Genomic DNA, 15,249 nt, shown 5'->3' with positions numbered 1-15,249 from the left:
TTTACCCGTCTTATAAGTTTTGCTTTGGTTTATTTACTCAGTTTTTTATTTCTGAACAAACACACTATAATTATTTATTTATTTATTTATTTTATAGAAACCAACAGCGATACATTGAAAATGTTAGATAAGATTTAGACTGATAGTATAATTAGATTCATTTTAATAAGAATAGACTCTCATTGCACACATTTGCATTTGAAAAATAAAATGAGATAAGATAGTGTTTACGAACCACTAGGAAATTAAATTTAAACGTGCAGTGAAGCTGATGAAATGTAACATTGGATGGCGCATTCGACCTGACGGCCTTTGGTATCTAATCGACAAGTAGTCAACACAAGGTGCTAACCTCTTATATCATTATACATCTAGAGTTTTGTTCTACCTACAAGTTTCATGGCAGTTCCTTGATTTGAGTTAATCGTTGGTTTGACTGAGAATTATAATTATCTTTATATTCCATAATACGGTTTAAATTCTAGGTATTTATGATATACGGCGCGGCGTAGTACTTGACTTATGTTTTTTATTTGTATCTACCCAATAGTGTCGTGTACTACTGCCAGTACTAATTGACATTGTCAAGCTAGATGTCCGCCGGCGCGTGTTGGTGCGGTAGAGTGCGCGCGCCGTAGCGCGTAGTACACGCATGGTAGGGCCTCTCGTAGTACCGAGCACTGCTACTGTACTCCAAAAGTTTCGTAGCAACTATCCCTTTTGAATATAATATTATTCCAAAATGTATCATTTTTCTTTTAACGGCACTCGGCATCATCATGTTTCATGTATTTTGTTTGGCATAATATGTGATTGACAGATTAGTACTAATAGGCTATCAGGAAGTTTAAGTAATTTGCTTATTTATCACAAATAAATTGTTGTACTTAATCTTTTCTTTTTGCAAAGTTCTTACAAATTCTCCATTATATGGTTCTGTGGTCAGTGCGTTCTGCTATCAATCTAGTGACTAGTTTTCTTAGAGTATTATAAATATCATTTTGGGATCTTGGTCCGTCGCATCAATAGGCTAGATGACAAAATTTTAATTATTTGTCCGTCAGACAGATAATTAGAAAATATTAGACTCATATTTTTTATTTTCTTTCATAATTAAATAATAACAGTGCTACATCGAGTTGAAATGGAGTAGAATTTTTACTCAAAAGTGACGTCACGTGACATTTCAACTCAATATAATACTGTAATTCATGAATTATGGAAAAAATTACAAAGTATGAGTCTAATATTTTCTAATTATCTGTCTGACGGACTAAATAGAATTTAGATTTAACTACCCAGTCATCATCCCTATTTTATAAAAAAAATTGCTTGCCGCAGTAGTGTCCATACTTTTTTTTTACAAAACGACAAGTAAAAATCTGTCAAAATTCTAAGGAGAAAAAATATTTTCATTAATATTTGTGTAAAAACTGCAAGCATTCTGAGGGTTTTAAGTGTTGTGACGTAACATACTAGTACTACTTAGGTTGCTAATACAAAAAAAACAGAATGATTTCAAAAATTGTGGTCGTGGTTATTTAAAATATAAAGGGTATAAATTTTTGAAGAATTTCATAATTTATTTTGTAATTAAAAAATTGGCCAAGTGCAGTGTAGGGTTCACACAATATATTTCAGAAGCAAGTAATTACTTCATCTAAAGTCACTTTTAATATTTTCTTCTAAGGAGTTTTTACTTGTTAAGAAATTTTATAATACATGAGTTAAATAACTATTACTCTTAAACTAACTGATGTATCTTAACCGCTATAGTTTTCCTTGAAAGTTCATAAAAAGTAGTATTATTACGAATTTTTACAGATTTTTAAAGCCAACAGTTTAGTTTTTAGAGGGGGGACGCCCTACTCGAACAAAAATTGGCACTTTAATCATTTGCAAACAGATCTCTAAATGGAAAAATAGTCTTAGAAACCCCTAAGCCATTTTAAAAGACCTATCCAATAACACCCCACACGATGGGCATAGAAGATGAAAAAAAAAACATCCCCACTTTATGTAGAGGAGCTACCCTTAAAATTTTTTTTTCCAAATTTTATTTTATCGTTTTGTCCGCGTGATTAATATACATACCTCCACAAAATTACAGCTCTCTAGTGCCAATAGTTTCCAAGCAAAACCTCGGACAGACAGACAGACATATCGGCACTATAAATAAGGGTTCCTTCTCAGGACTACGGAACCCTAAAAAAGAAGATGGATTTTTTGACCATGTCCAATCGTCCACCCCACGGCACCCGGCTTATCGTTGAATTTGGGGACACGTTGTATTTGATAGAGGTCTACTGTTTATTGCACACCACAAAAAATGACAAATGAAAGTAACATAAATTTGAAACAGCACTATAAAATTTAGGATATAATTTTACTAATATTAATAAAATTCAACGTCCAATGAATCGGAAAAATATTCGAAGATTAGTGCTAATGTTTATTTTGTCTGTTTGACTAATGCTGCAAGTTCAATGTCGTCACGTCAGCACCATGTTTATCAACAATTGAAGTATCGCGTGAGCGCTGCGCCCGCGCCCGCCCCGCGCCCCGCGCCCCGCGCTGATCGCCGCCGATCGCGCGATAAGCTAATGATGGACGGAGCGAATCTGCAGCTCCTCTTGTTCGCTCTCGCGCATAGCGCACTATCTCTCGCATCATCTCGCCGGAGCGCTACTTTGGCGTTGTTAACTCAATAATGACCGAATTGATGTAGGTGTTCGTGGCCGAAATGACGTGCTACAATTTAGCTCGGCGCTTGTTTCGCATCGGCAGTGCCGACTTCCCGAAGTGGCAAATTTCTAAGCTGCTCGCTACAATGCGTCAACCCTGAATTGCAAAAAATAAAATAATTATTTGTATTAGTATTGCTGTTGGTTTTCCTAATAAAATAAAATAAATAAATAATCACACCTAAAACTATACCTACTTCCGGTGTTATACTTATTATGAATAGAAATACTTAACACAAAGTGTTTCAAATAAGCAAAAAACAAAAGTGATGACCAGACTGCGAGAAAGTGTATTAAAAAATGTATAAACATCTGCGCATAAGAAGTGACAGCAAAATACTCTACAATGAACTACAGAATAGGAGTACATACTTCACTTCTAAGTATGGAGATAAATATAGTGCAGCAGGGCAGCGATCCTACGATTGTCTGGTGTACAAGTCGCTTAGTTAGCTTACTCCCACGGGCAAGATCCAATCTAATTTTTTACTTCTATAATCGAATCTTGAACTGTAACGAGGTTAGCAAGGCTCGTCTCGGATGGATGCGGCGGCGACGCGCGCGCCGGGTCGTTGCTTCCCTCCGATTTAATTGGCCACATTATGACGACTGTACGTGATGCGACCTGCTCCTGATCGCGATCTGAGAGTCCGCCACTTCCGTTAGTTATTATTATGAATTGCATGACGTATAATGTTTGCGTTCACCGACCGCCGACTGATATACGGACGGTCAATCGATACTATTGCATAAATAATTCTAACACTGGCGGGAATATCAGCTGCGTTTTGTTAAATACAATTTATATAGGTGAAGCCGTTAATTGATTGCTAAACTTAGGTACTATTGCTACAGACTGATACATTCTATCAATTTGACAATCGGCGATAGTTTAGGAGACCTGCGTGATCAGGATTGATTTTAGTAATCATGACTGACCAAAGATAAAGAAACCGAAATTAAAATAAATAAAATTAATATTTCTTCGTAACTATTTATTACGCAGGCTAGATATGAGTCGGTACTACCAGGGTACCTATGACTTGAGTTACGTTTCTACGACATAACTGTAACATACTTACAGTTTATCAGTCACGCGATTTATTGCAGCGTTTTTTTATTAAGTTATGCATAAATGTGGCCCCTCCATCGGCCAGCTAATTGCTTGTCGATTCTATTGTATAACGCGCGTGTTCTTTGTGCAATAATACCTAGCTGTAACATCTTACCATAAACTACTTAAGTTGGTACTAGAATAAAACAAATAGTATTGACTATTCAATAAATGGACGCTCTTTAAAGTTATTTTTGCAAAGTACACAAGAGACGATGTTCTTCCGCAAGCTACATGCGCACGCAATCGGGTGCTGACGGTGACGTGTGCCATACTCATTAACGATTATACAAAACAGTGTAATATTTGTTGACGGTTTGCGAAAACATTCAACATAGTTCCTGCATTGACTTTTCGCTTTTACAAGCGACAACCTTGCCGAAAAAACCCTAAATGTAACCATCTTCTGCGTCATTGGCTAGTTGTTTAACGCGCGTGCGTCAAAATTACCTACCTACTTAAATTATATAGCAAACGATGCGAGACAATCATCGCTGCTCTCTGACATGATATAATAACTTGATCAAATTTAATATAGAATCGAGCGGTATTTAGGATTAGTTTTGATTTTGATATTTTTGCATGCATAGCATTTGGAATTGCCGTTAATTGCAAGTCCAGTGAGGTGAAAAAAATACAGTAAAATAATATTTACGCCGTACTCAAGAAATATTTATTAATATTTATGAAATACATTATTATTTCCGATTTGCGAAAATCTTATTTGATATTGGATTTAATTTTATGGCAACTTAAATACTTACATAATAATATGCGTTGTAGTAAGTGATAGACTAATTGCTGTTGGTGGTCAGAAGAAACCCTAGGAATAGCCAACCTTCAGTCTCTACATAATAAGTAGTCATAAGAAAAAATTTTCCTCTAAATAACAAAGCAAGTGGATCTGAATTACAAACAGCACCGAGGCCCTGAAAACGTTCCTAACAAGGTTTTCTCTCGATCATCATAGCTATCCTCTCCATCACTTGTGACGCACTGAGATATGCGTGCCCCAGACTGTGCGGAGACCGCGCTCGGTGCATAACTTAATTACTTGCAACTATAAAGAGCAAGGCATTGGCAATGTTACGAGTACATAGTTATGCATTACCCGCGCACTGACTGGCTAATCTATGGCCAACACAACAAAAATTGTGCGTATACTGAAAAGTTTTATAGCAATTCGAATTCATGTGTTCCAGCTAGGCCTAGGAAAACCTGTATAGTTATTATTTCCTAGGAAAGCATTTATTTTATTTCTTTTTCACGATCAATTAATTTGATTAAATCAAAAGGCACCAGTTATTTTAAAACATCAAATTACGTTTAGCATAAAATGTTTAATTAATATTAATACTCGAAAACATAATAATTTAATGATGGTAAGCATTTGTCGTTTTGTTATTTTCGAAGCCGGTGACGGCTCGGCCTTGACTCAAGCATAGCTCTTGACATCGCAAACACAAACTCCTGCGTCAGTTGCGCGTCGTCGGATTTATAGGTAGGTTGTAAAAAACCGGTTACACGCTGTTAGGGATCCCCGTCTGCGCTTCGTCGTGACCCGCTAACCAAATTTTGACTTGACAACGACTATAAATAACCCTTCGCCCATTTCGCTAATATTTTTACTTGGCTGTATACGGTTCTTTACTTGAGATGAATTAGTAGCATTTGAATCAGAGTTAGAGGCGGTATATGTATAGGTACTTACAGCTGTAACAAATAGAGTCACGACGGAATACCTAATATTTAGTATTAACACTTTTATATGTAACCGAGAATTATATTACATTAAAATTCAATGTCATCTTTAGTCAAGTAGGTAAGTAAGATCAAATTAAATCACACGAACATCGTAACATCAACGTTTTGCCCGACAGGGTTGCACGGATTGCCGGAGCGCAATGGCAAGCTCAAGAACCTGGAGCTGTTCGACGCGACCTTCTTCGGGGTGCACGCCAAGCAGGCGCACCTCATGGACCCGCAGCTGCGCCTGCTGCTGGAGAGCACGCACGAGGCCATCGTGGACGCCGGCTACAGCCCGGCCGAGCTGCGCGGCTCGCGCACCGGCGTCTACGTCGGCGTGTCCAACTCCGAGTCCGAGGAGATGTGGACGCAGGAGCCCGACAAGATCAACGGCTACGCGCTCACCGGCTGCTGCCGCGCCATGTTCCCCAACCGCATCTCCTACACCTTCGACCTCAAGGGGCCCTCGTACGCCGTGGACACGGCCTGCTCCAGCTCGCTGTTCGCGCTGGCGCAGGCCTTCACGGCCATCCGCGCCGGCCACTGCGACGCCGCCATCGTGGCCGGCTCCAACCTGTGCCTGAAGCCCGGCAACTCGCTGAACTTCCACCGCCTCAGCATGCTGGCGCCCGACGGGCGCTGCGCCGCCTTCGACGCCAGCGGTCGCGGCTACGTGCGCTCCGAGGCCGTGGTGGCCGTGCTGCTGCAGCGGCGCGGCGCGGCCCGGCGCGCCTACGCCACCGTGCGCAACGCGCGCATGAACACCGACGGCAGCAAGGAGCAGGGCATCACCTTCCCGGCCGGCGCCGTGCAGCAGCGCCTGGCGCGCGAGACCTTCGCCGAGGCGCGCCTGCGCCCGCAGGACGTCGTCTACGTGGAGGCGCACGGCACCGGCACCAAGGTACGTCAAGGAACGAATCTCGCATGTGATAGAGAGTCCGCCGACGCTGTGTTTGTGTGACGCGCGGTCGTGGTTGCGTTTGGCACGTGCACGGCTCTTTTTTATGAACTATTCAAATTCAAAATATCACCTACACATCTCCGGTGAACTCTCACGCTGCGCACCAGACGTAAACACATCAGATATGTATATGTATTATTATGTAAATCGGTAGTCCTACGTCTACAGCCTACGTCAGCATGTAACTCGTATGTTAATATTTTTTTAGCCCGCGCAGCCAATATGAACACAGTACTCGGCGTTTATCGGCATGATCCTTCTGAATTCGTTTTTTACATCGATCGACGCGTCTGTCATTTAACTAATACAACACCGCGCACAGGTGGGAGACCCGCAGGAGGTGAACGCGATCGCCGACTTCTTCTGCGAGGAGCGCAGCACGCCGCTGCTGCTGGGCTCGGTGAAGTCCAACATGGGCCACTCCGAGCCCGCGTCGGGGCTGTGCTCCGTGGCCAAGATGGTGGTGGCCATGGAGGCCGGCGTCATCCCCGCCAACCTGCACTACAAGAGCCCCAACGCCGAGATCCCCGCGCTCAGCGACGGCCGCATCCAGGTGAGCCGCCACTCGACGCCCGAGCGTTTGTTGCTTTACGACAATTTGCGTTTTACAGCGACGTGTTTAGTTCTTAAGAGCCATTTTACATTTTCGTGCGAATTTCTAAGATTTTGGAAGCATGAATTACTATCTTAAGCAACACCCAGAGATTATTTAATAACTGCGAAAGATAGGTCAATCCTTGGTGTTGACCATTAATGAAACGGATTTACTAAAACTCTTTTGCTTAATTCACAGTGCCCCATCTCCCACAACCATTTTACGGAAAAATTGCCGCAGACTCATTTTCAAAGTCCTGTATCTATTATTTATGCTCATATAATAAGCTTAAAAATATATAGTAATCATCGGACATATATTCTTGTAGTCCATTAATGAAATAGATTCTCGAATTTCAGTACCATTATTGAGTAAAATCTAAAAATAATTTGGCAAATTTGAAGATTAACGTCACATTTTGATCGTGGTTTTTGGTTTAAAAAAGCAGCAATAACTGCAATAAAAGTATCCCAAAATAAAGAATATTCATTGTAGAATTGATTTCTACAGTTATTGTTTAAATATTAGTAACCACTTTGTCAAAATATTGATGTGAATATCAGTATAAATTACAATACGCAAGCCGACATCGATTAGTATGGCGCGAGCGCCCGTCAAGGCAGGACCTGTGTCATTTTTCCCGCCGTGACGTTTACGTGCGTTCGTGTCGTGAAGCGGTGATTTGTACGGCGACCAAATGCATTTGATACTATGCCGAGAGGCTGTTTCGAGGCGGCCGGCCGAGCAGAAATTGAAATGATGAATTTTAATTTCTTTGACGGATCTGGGTGTAACTATGTATAATATGTAGGTACCATGTATTAAATTTAATAAATAAATTATAAAAAAGTATATCCATTATGCTAGCACCCTTAACACAAGCATATTGGTTGCCTACTTTTGGACTAGATGGCGCTGTGAAATTGTCCAAAGATTTGTTTATTTATTTATCCGCTTTGAGTTTTGTTTCGTGAAGAAGAAAAAGAAGCGTTTTGTTTCGAGAGGGAAGCTATGTTGTTAAATCTATACTAATAAAAGAGGAAAGATTTAATTGTTTGTTTGTTTGTTTGGAGGCAATAGGCTCCGAAAAAAATTCTTTCACGATTTAGAATCCTATTTTTTTTTTCTATGTAGGCTATAAAATATTTTCAAAAACTTTAGTCCAAAATCTTTGATAAAATTCGACGTTTAATAAATAAATTAGATAACATATTATTAATACTTTTTTTTCAGTACGATTTTAGTACTTGTTTTTCAGAAATTCTACGATTTAACTAAACTTCTTAAATGTTTATATTTTATGCATAATTTATTAACTTCTAAAATATACATATATCCTATTGATAGATGACGTGCTTCGTATTTTATTAAAATTATTACCTGACTAGGTTAAAAAGGTGTGGAATGTTATTTTGGAGATAACTTGGTTCCATAGAAATATAGAGAGATGCTAAGTAATGCGCTGAGTTCGAAACTCAGTGTCGTATTAGAAATTCACACACACAAAGAAATCAAATTATGTGCTCATTATCCACTGCGGTATCAGTATTCAACGTTCGAATAATCTTTAGTACTATGCAAGCAATATAAACTGTTTACATAATGACGTCGCTACTGTCATCATTGCTTTCACAAGCAATATGTTCCAATTTGTCCCTTGTCACATTTCCCTTTAGTTTCTGTGATCTGTGCTTGTTTCTAAGTTGATATCAATGAAATATTCCTTATTACTTTTGATTTAAATTATTTTTTTTATTTTGACACGTGTTTGAAAAATCAAGGTCAGATAACAATAAAATAACAAGTGAAAACGTAACATTGCATTGCAACTCGCAATTTCGCAATATTGATGAGGAGATTCCATTGGAAAGTCTGTATTCATTCCTAGGATTCCCCTAACACCATCAAATTCAAGAGAATTCAAGAGAGTGCAGTTTCCCATCTCATGCTTATGGACCACGGTTTAAAATAGTGTGGTTGCATAGAGCCTGCAACGGGCAACCGCGTGCGCAGCTGCTCATACTAATTTTCGATACAAAAGTAAGTGTTGGCGCCCTCACGAGTTTTAGCGGAGTTCTATATGGTAGCGGGAGTAGACTTAATGGAAATCTATGCTTCTCCGACGACCAGTTGTACGTGGAATACTCCAGAGTATGCGCACACAATAGCCTGGTGATTTTAGCACCTGAAGGAAAAACAAAAAAACATTGTTTACAAAGAAATCTGCGGCAGGTGTAGTGTTTTAATTTTGTTTTAGAAAGATCTCATAATTTTGTAAGGGACAATATTATTTGATCCTCTAAAAACTAATTGATCTTTTTTGTATGTGCACTTTTAAAAATAAATGATGTTTTTTATTATATTTTATCTTTATATTAATTATTGGGTCTATATTTAGTTGATCTACGGATAAATTATGAATGATCTTCATTAAAGGTAACTTAATATTCATGTTTAATATACTCTTTTAATATTTGGTAAACAAAAATAATATTTGATCCTCTTTTTTAGTTATTGATCTTTAATTTTGTTAATTTGTTGATTTTTATATCAAGTTTGCCTTTTAATATTGATCACCTAATAAATAAATTTCGATCTATGTATAACTTAACTTTAAAATATATTTGATCTAACAAAAAATATTATTGGTTAATATTTTTAACTAAAAAATATCTTTTAATTTACGCGGTACTTTGTGGTTGAGTGACAATCGTCCGTCATTGGCTACTGAGTTGGCCAAGGGCTTAGCGGCCAATAAGCAACCAGAATGGTACATTGCCATGTTTGTTTAAATTACAAGCTTTGCTTAGTTTGGGACTAGAGGCGCTATGTAAAATAATTTCTTACTTCTGACATCCCTGAACCCGACATCATAATTTTTACCTCTTTATTTTTTTCAAATCGCAAGGTTGATTTTCTCTTATTATACCGATCTCGACCGTGATCAGTGACCATAAAGTCATCTGTCAACGGGTCGATTAGACACGATAAAAGCACTAAACGATATTTGTTTACTTTTAGTGCGACATCGGGTCGTAAGGACCTGATAAGTTTTTTTTTTCCAAATATTTACTGTGTTTGACGAAACAATTGCAAAACAATTAGGGTTTCTGCTCGAGCTTTCTCGAACTCGAGAAAACTCGAGAAATTTGGCTTCATTCGAGACGAGAAAAAAATTACCGGAGCTCGAGAATTCTCGAGTTTCGATTTTGAAGCTTTAATATTCTTGAAAGCCTATTTTCTTAGACAAAAGTAAGTTTTTAATTATTTAATAGGTCAACGTTGCTTTTAGACTGGCAAAACTAGTTTTCCTTTTTTAACTGATTTGATTTGCAAGTAGTGATCTGAATCGAAACTAAGTAAGTAATAATGTTCACCAAAGAGTATGATATTTATTATATGTTTAACTTTGACTGATTTAAAGACTGAAAAATTTGTTAACTAGACAGTTACCCTACCTAACAGACGTTAGGTTAGGTACTCGTGCCTCCTCGTAAAGTTTATTCAAGTCGTTATCTGTAAGAAATTTAAAAACTTATTAAAAAGGTTTTTTTGTTCATAAAAAAAACTATTTATCGTAATTTTGCTATTTGGACTTGTGTTCTTTAGGAAACAAGTGATTTAATTGTTGCTCCAGATTTTTATTGTTATTTACCCTTAAAGTACACGAGACTTTATGACTTTTGTTATGATTATTAGTAAATATTAATTATGAAAGAAGATTTTGTTTTTTGTTTCTTTCGTGGCACTAAATTCTAATATTGATTTTTGTGCATATAAGTAGGTATATTCGATTAAAAAAACCTGTGTTTTGATTAAATTTCAACTGATTCCAGCAGTTTTCATTAAAAGACTCGAGACCCGAGAAAACTCGAGACTTTGGCCTCGAGAATTCTCGAAACTCGAGAAAAAAAATAAGTCGAGAAATCAGAAAACCCTAAAAACAATATTTATATTTCGTACTACTGAAAAGACCGAATATACTCGTATCATCCCGCACCAACGCATCCAGCACCTAAGGTCAATTCGACCCGATAACGCAGTGTGAACGTGTTAAGTATGCTTTTTTAATAAAAAAAATCTTTAAACATCAAGTGCCTTTAAATAGTTTCCATCCTTTGACTACAACTTAATAAAAATAAGTACCATAACATAATTATTTTGAAGATTATTTGATATAGACAAAAAATAATTTATGCAAATCGAATTATTTAAAAAAGTATCACAATATTGAATATTTGGTGCTCATTTCTTTTATTTTTGAGGACCAACAAGTAACGATCAGATATAATTTTTACATCTCAAATTTTTTTTGCGTAGTTCAAAAGAGGTTAAAATATCGATCGATTTCATTTATTTTATGTCTCAAAGAAAGAGGATCAATCATTAAAATAGATGACCATTTAGATTTTTTTATTTGCCGTTTTTGCTAATTTAAAAAGATCATTTAAATACATGCCATTTTGTAAGTATTAAAATATTTAAACATAATAATTTGTAGATTTTATATCAAAAAATATAATCATTTAACAAAATTAATTTTCTTAGAATATTTTAATTCTATTAGAACCATTTTCCACTTCATCGCAGAAGAAGTCGCGGGCAAAAAGCTAGTATGAAATATGTAGTATTGCCCGCGGCTTCACCCGCTTGAAATTTAGTTTGTCACAGATCGTCATAAATTATAGCCATTACATTGTTATTCTGGTCGACGCCAGGGATGGATGAGCGTCGCTGTCGCTGGCGACAGGGTCTTCTGGTTCAGGGTTCATGGCGTAGGTCTCAGTCAAAATGAAATCCACTCGTAGAAATTAATAAACTCAGTGTATTCACGAAAATGATTACACACAGCACTAGAGTCGTATCGGAACTGAGTGAACCAAAGGTCTTGCGATAGGAACGTCCGACCCGAGTGATAGTTGAACACAGACTGCCTAGTACTGCTGTACTGTACTGTAAAGTTTCATCAAAATCTGTTCAGTAGTTTTTGCGTGAAAGTGTAACAAACACCCAGACATCCACACAAACTTTCGTATTTATAATATTAGTAAGACTAGTAAGATAGTAAGATGAATTATTTTAGTTATTTGTTTACTTATAATAATATTTATTTATTTATTTCTTAGCTCTGTCTGATAATGGATCTGGAGGAGATGCAATGGCCACCTCCGTAACAAAACAATAGAACCCTATGGAGTTTGGGCTTGTGTGATTCGCCTTGACGAATAGTTCGTATCCAGGGTCCGATGATGGAGCTGTAAGGGGGCAATTTTTTTTTTCACTATGTGACTGTCTTTATTTTGTACTTAATATATATTTTACATATTATACCTATTCGTGTTTCATTATGAATCGAAATATAAAAGACTTAATAAACTCTATTAAAAATTTAAATTAATTTATCAAGTTTGAATACCTCATTCTACCTTAAAATTAATAACTTAAATCAAGTCTTAATACGGTCACGGCTCAAGATTTTTTTGTCCATTTCAGCGTTCTTTTTACTCTTTTGACGTTGCGTTGACAGCTTTTACCTAAATTCGCGCGGAATCTTTTTGTGAAATGGCTCTTAACTGGTGTTATTGACATATAAATCGTTTTAATGTCTACAGATGCCTACGTGCTACGTATGTGTGACGCGATTAAACCTTTAAAAGCTAAAAAATATTAATCGTTTTGAGGTCACACGGTCTGAGGAAAATTTTGTACAAATCACAGTTTTATTTATTTATTATTAGGCATACACAACAAGTAACAATCACAGATAATAAAATAACATATGCTGATGATCTAGTTCTGAACTAGATCATCATTTAATACGGGTTTTGACGACCCACACACTCGAGCGAGACACGTGAACCCTCATCTTGTTCACGGATCGAAGCTCGCCCACGCTTCAGGACACGACTAAAACGGACGGGTCGATTCCAGGTCGTGGACAAGAACACGCCGTGGGACGGCGGGCTCGTGGCGATCAACTCGTTCGGCTTCGGCGGCGCCAACGCGCACGTCATCCTGGAGTCGGAGCGCGGACGCGCGGCGCCGGCGGCGGCGACCGAGGGCCCCTACGCCGTGCCGCGCGTCGTGGTGGCGTCCGGCCGCACCGACGACGCCGTGCGCCGCCTGCTGGCGCTGGCGCGCGACCACCCCAATGACCGCGCACTCCACGCGCTGCTGGACCGCGTGCACGCGCACAACATCGTCGGCCACGCGCACCGCGGCTACGCGCTGCTGGCCGACGACGTCGTCGAGGAAGTCGTGGTGAGCGACATTTTTAATCGATCAATGAGATTGACGTATGCGACTCGAACTCGCCGGTCGCGTCCCGATTGATTTTTATTTTTATTTTAAAGTTTTTCGTGGTCGTCTAAGACGCAAATGTGAAAATATGGACCCGAATTGCATTTTCATCAGTAACAGGTCCCAAACTCAAATAGTATCTAAAATTCATCGTAACAAAATCTAGTTAAACACCTACCTGTTTAATAAAATCTGCGCAGTCGTATTCTTCAACGCCTGAAGCGCTCTTGATGTGACGAAAGCATTCGTGTGTGTCAGGAAAACGACAGCAGTGAGCCGCGGCCCATCTGGTTCGTGTTCTCGGGCATGGGCTCGCAGTGGGCCGGCATGGCCAAGACGCTGCTGCGCCTGCCGGCCTTCGCCGCCAGCATCGCGCGCTCGGCCGCGGCGCTGCGGCCGCACGGCGTGGACCTGGAGCACGTGATCCGCGACGCGCCCGACGCCGCCTTCGACGACGTCATCGCGTCCTTCGTGTCCATCGCCGCCGTGCAGGTGGCGCTCGTGGACGTGCTGCGCGAGGTGGGCGTGCGCCCCGACGGCATCGTGGGCCACTCGGTGGGCGAGATCGGCTGCGCCTACGCCGACGAGACGCTGACGGGCGAGCAGGCCGTGCTGGCGGCCTACTGGCGCGGCCGCAGCATCGTGGACGCCAAGCTGGCGCCGGGCGCCATGGCCGCCGTGGGCCTGTCGTGGGACGAGTGCGTGCGCCGCTGCCCGCCCGACGTCTTCCCCGCCTGCCACAACGCCAATGACAGCGTCACGGTACGTGTCTCTGTATTTTGACTGATAGTATTCGATGCTTCAGATTTATGGATCAACTGTAGTTTTTGATCACGCGCTCACAAACTTGTCTCAAATTCAGTCACGCTTGATCCACCTTACAGTTTCGTCGATAGACCGTTTCGTTTTAACGGAGCACGTCGGTCGTTCTTTAGATTTCAGGCCCCGTGGCGTCGGTGGAGAAGTTCGTCGCCGAGCTGGCCGCCGAGAACGTGTTCGCGCGGCGCGTCAACAGCAGCGGCGTGGCCTTCCACAGCAAGTACATCGCCGCCGCCGCGCCGCTGCTGCGCCGCAGCCTGGAGCGCGTCATCACCAACCCCAAGCCGCGCTCGTCGCGCTGGGTGTCCTCCTCGCTGCCGCGCGACCAGTGGAACTCCGACCTCGGTCAGTCGCCTGTTTACATTGCATACACTGCGCGAACGATCTTGGGAATGTACGCCTCGATCTTTATATTATTATTTACTAAGAAAAGTGACGTCCACTCATTTAACACGAGACATAAAAATAAACTTGCTGTTCCATCATTTAGGTTGCATAAGATAGGTAATTCATTCTTGGGGAAATGTATTACCATATTTAACAAAATACCACACAACCTTGTTGAATTGCCAATAGACAAATTTAAGATACATATAAAAAATACCCTTATGTCCAAAGGGTACTACAAGGTTCGAGACTATATTGATGACAAGGATGCGTGGTCAGTTCAGTCTGCACATATTTGATGTACTTAAATTTGACTATTCTTACCGTTAGATAATTCCTGGCAATAAGTGGTGACTGAGTTTGTTCCGGCGTTTCTTCTCAGCACTTGCCATATGTTTGTCTCGAAGCGCTGGTAGGGCCCAAAAGATAAGGAGATATGTAAAGTGCCCCATAAGGGCTACCTTTTCTTTTTTTATTATTTTCTATTGACGTTCATAAGTGCCACTTGTGGTCTAAACTGAATAAATATTTTTGATTTTGATTTTGATTTTGATTGATTTATGCGTTCGCGGCATCATAAAAT

The 15,249-nt window shown here is 39.9% G+C and overlaps 1 protein-coding gene across 3 annotated transcripts in view; it reads left to right on the top strand.

Moving 5' to 3' along the window:
* The window catches only part of LOC135077372 (fatty acid synthase), a 33,276-nt gene that overhangs the window by 7,582 nt on the left and 10,445 nt on the right, over positions 1-15,249 (top strand). For all 3 annotated transcript variants that reach the window (XM_063971897.1, XM_063971898.1, XM_063971896.1), the window contains 5 exons: positions 5,739-6,505; positions 6,888-7,118; positions 13,092-13,421; positions 13,719-14,222; positions 14,396-14,624. In XM_063971897.1, coding sequence (XP_063827967.1) covers positions 5,739-6,505; positions 6,888-7,118; positions 13,092-13,421; positions 13,719-14,222; positions 14,396-14,624 — 2,061 coding nt within the window. The remainder of the gene's footprint in view (positions 1-5,738; positions 6,506-6,887; positions 7,119-13,091; positions 13,422-13,718; positions 14,223-14,395; positions 14,625-15,249) is intronic.

The sequence above is a fragment of the Ostrinia nubilalis genome, chromosome 13, assembly GCF_963855985.1.
Source record: "Ostrinia nubilalis chromosome 13, ilOstNubi1.1, whole genome shotgun sequence".
Lineage (NCBI taxonomy): Eukaryota > Metazoa > Arthropoda > Insecta > Lepidoptera > Crambidae > Ostrinia > Ostrinia nubilalis.
Note: the sequence above shows the minus strand (reverse complement) of the source record. Positions and strands in the feature narration are given on the sequence as shown.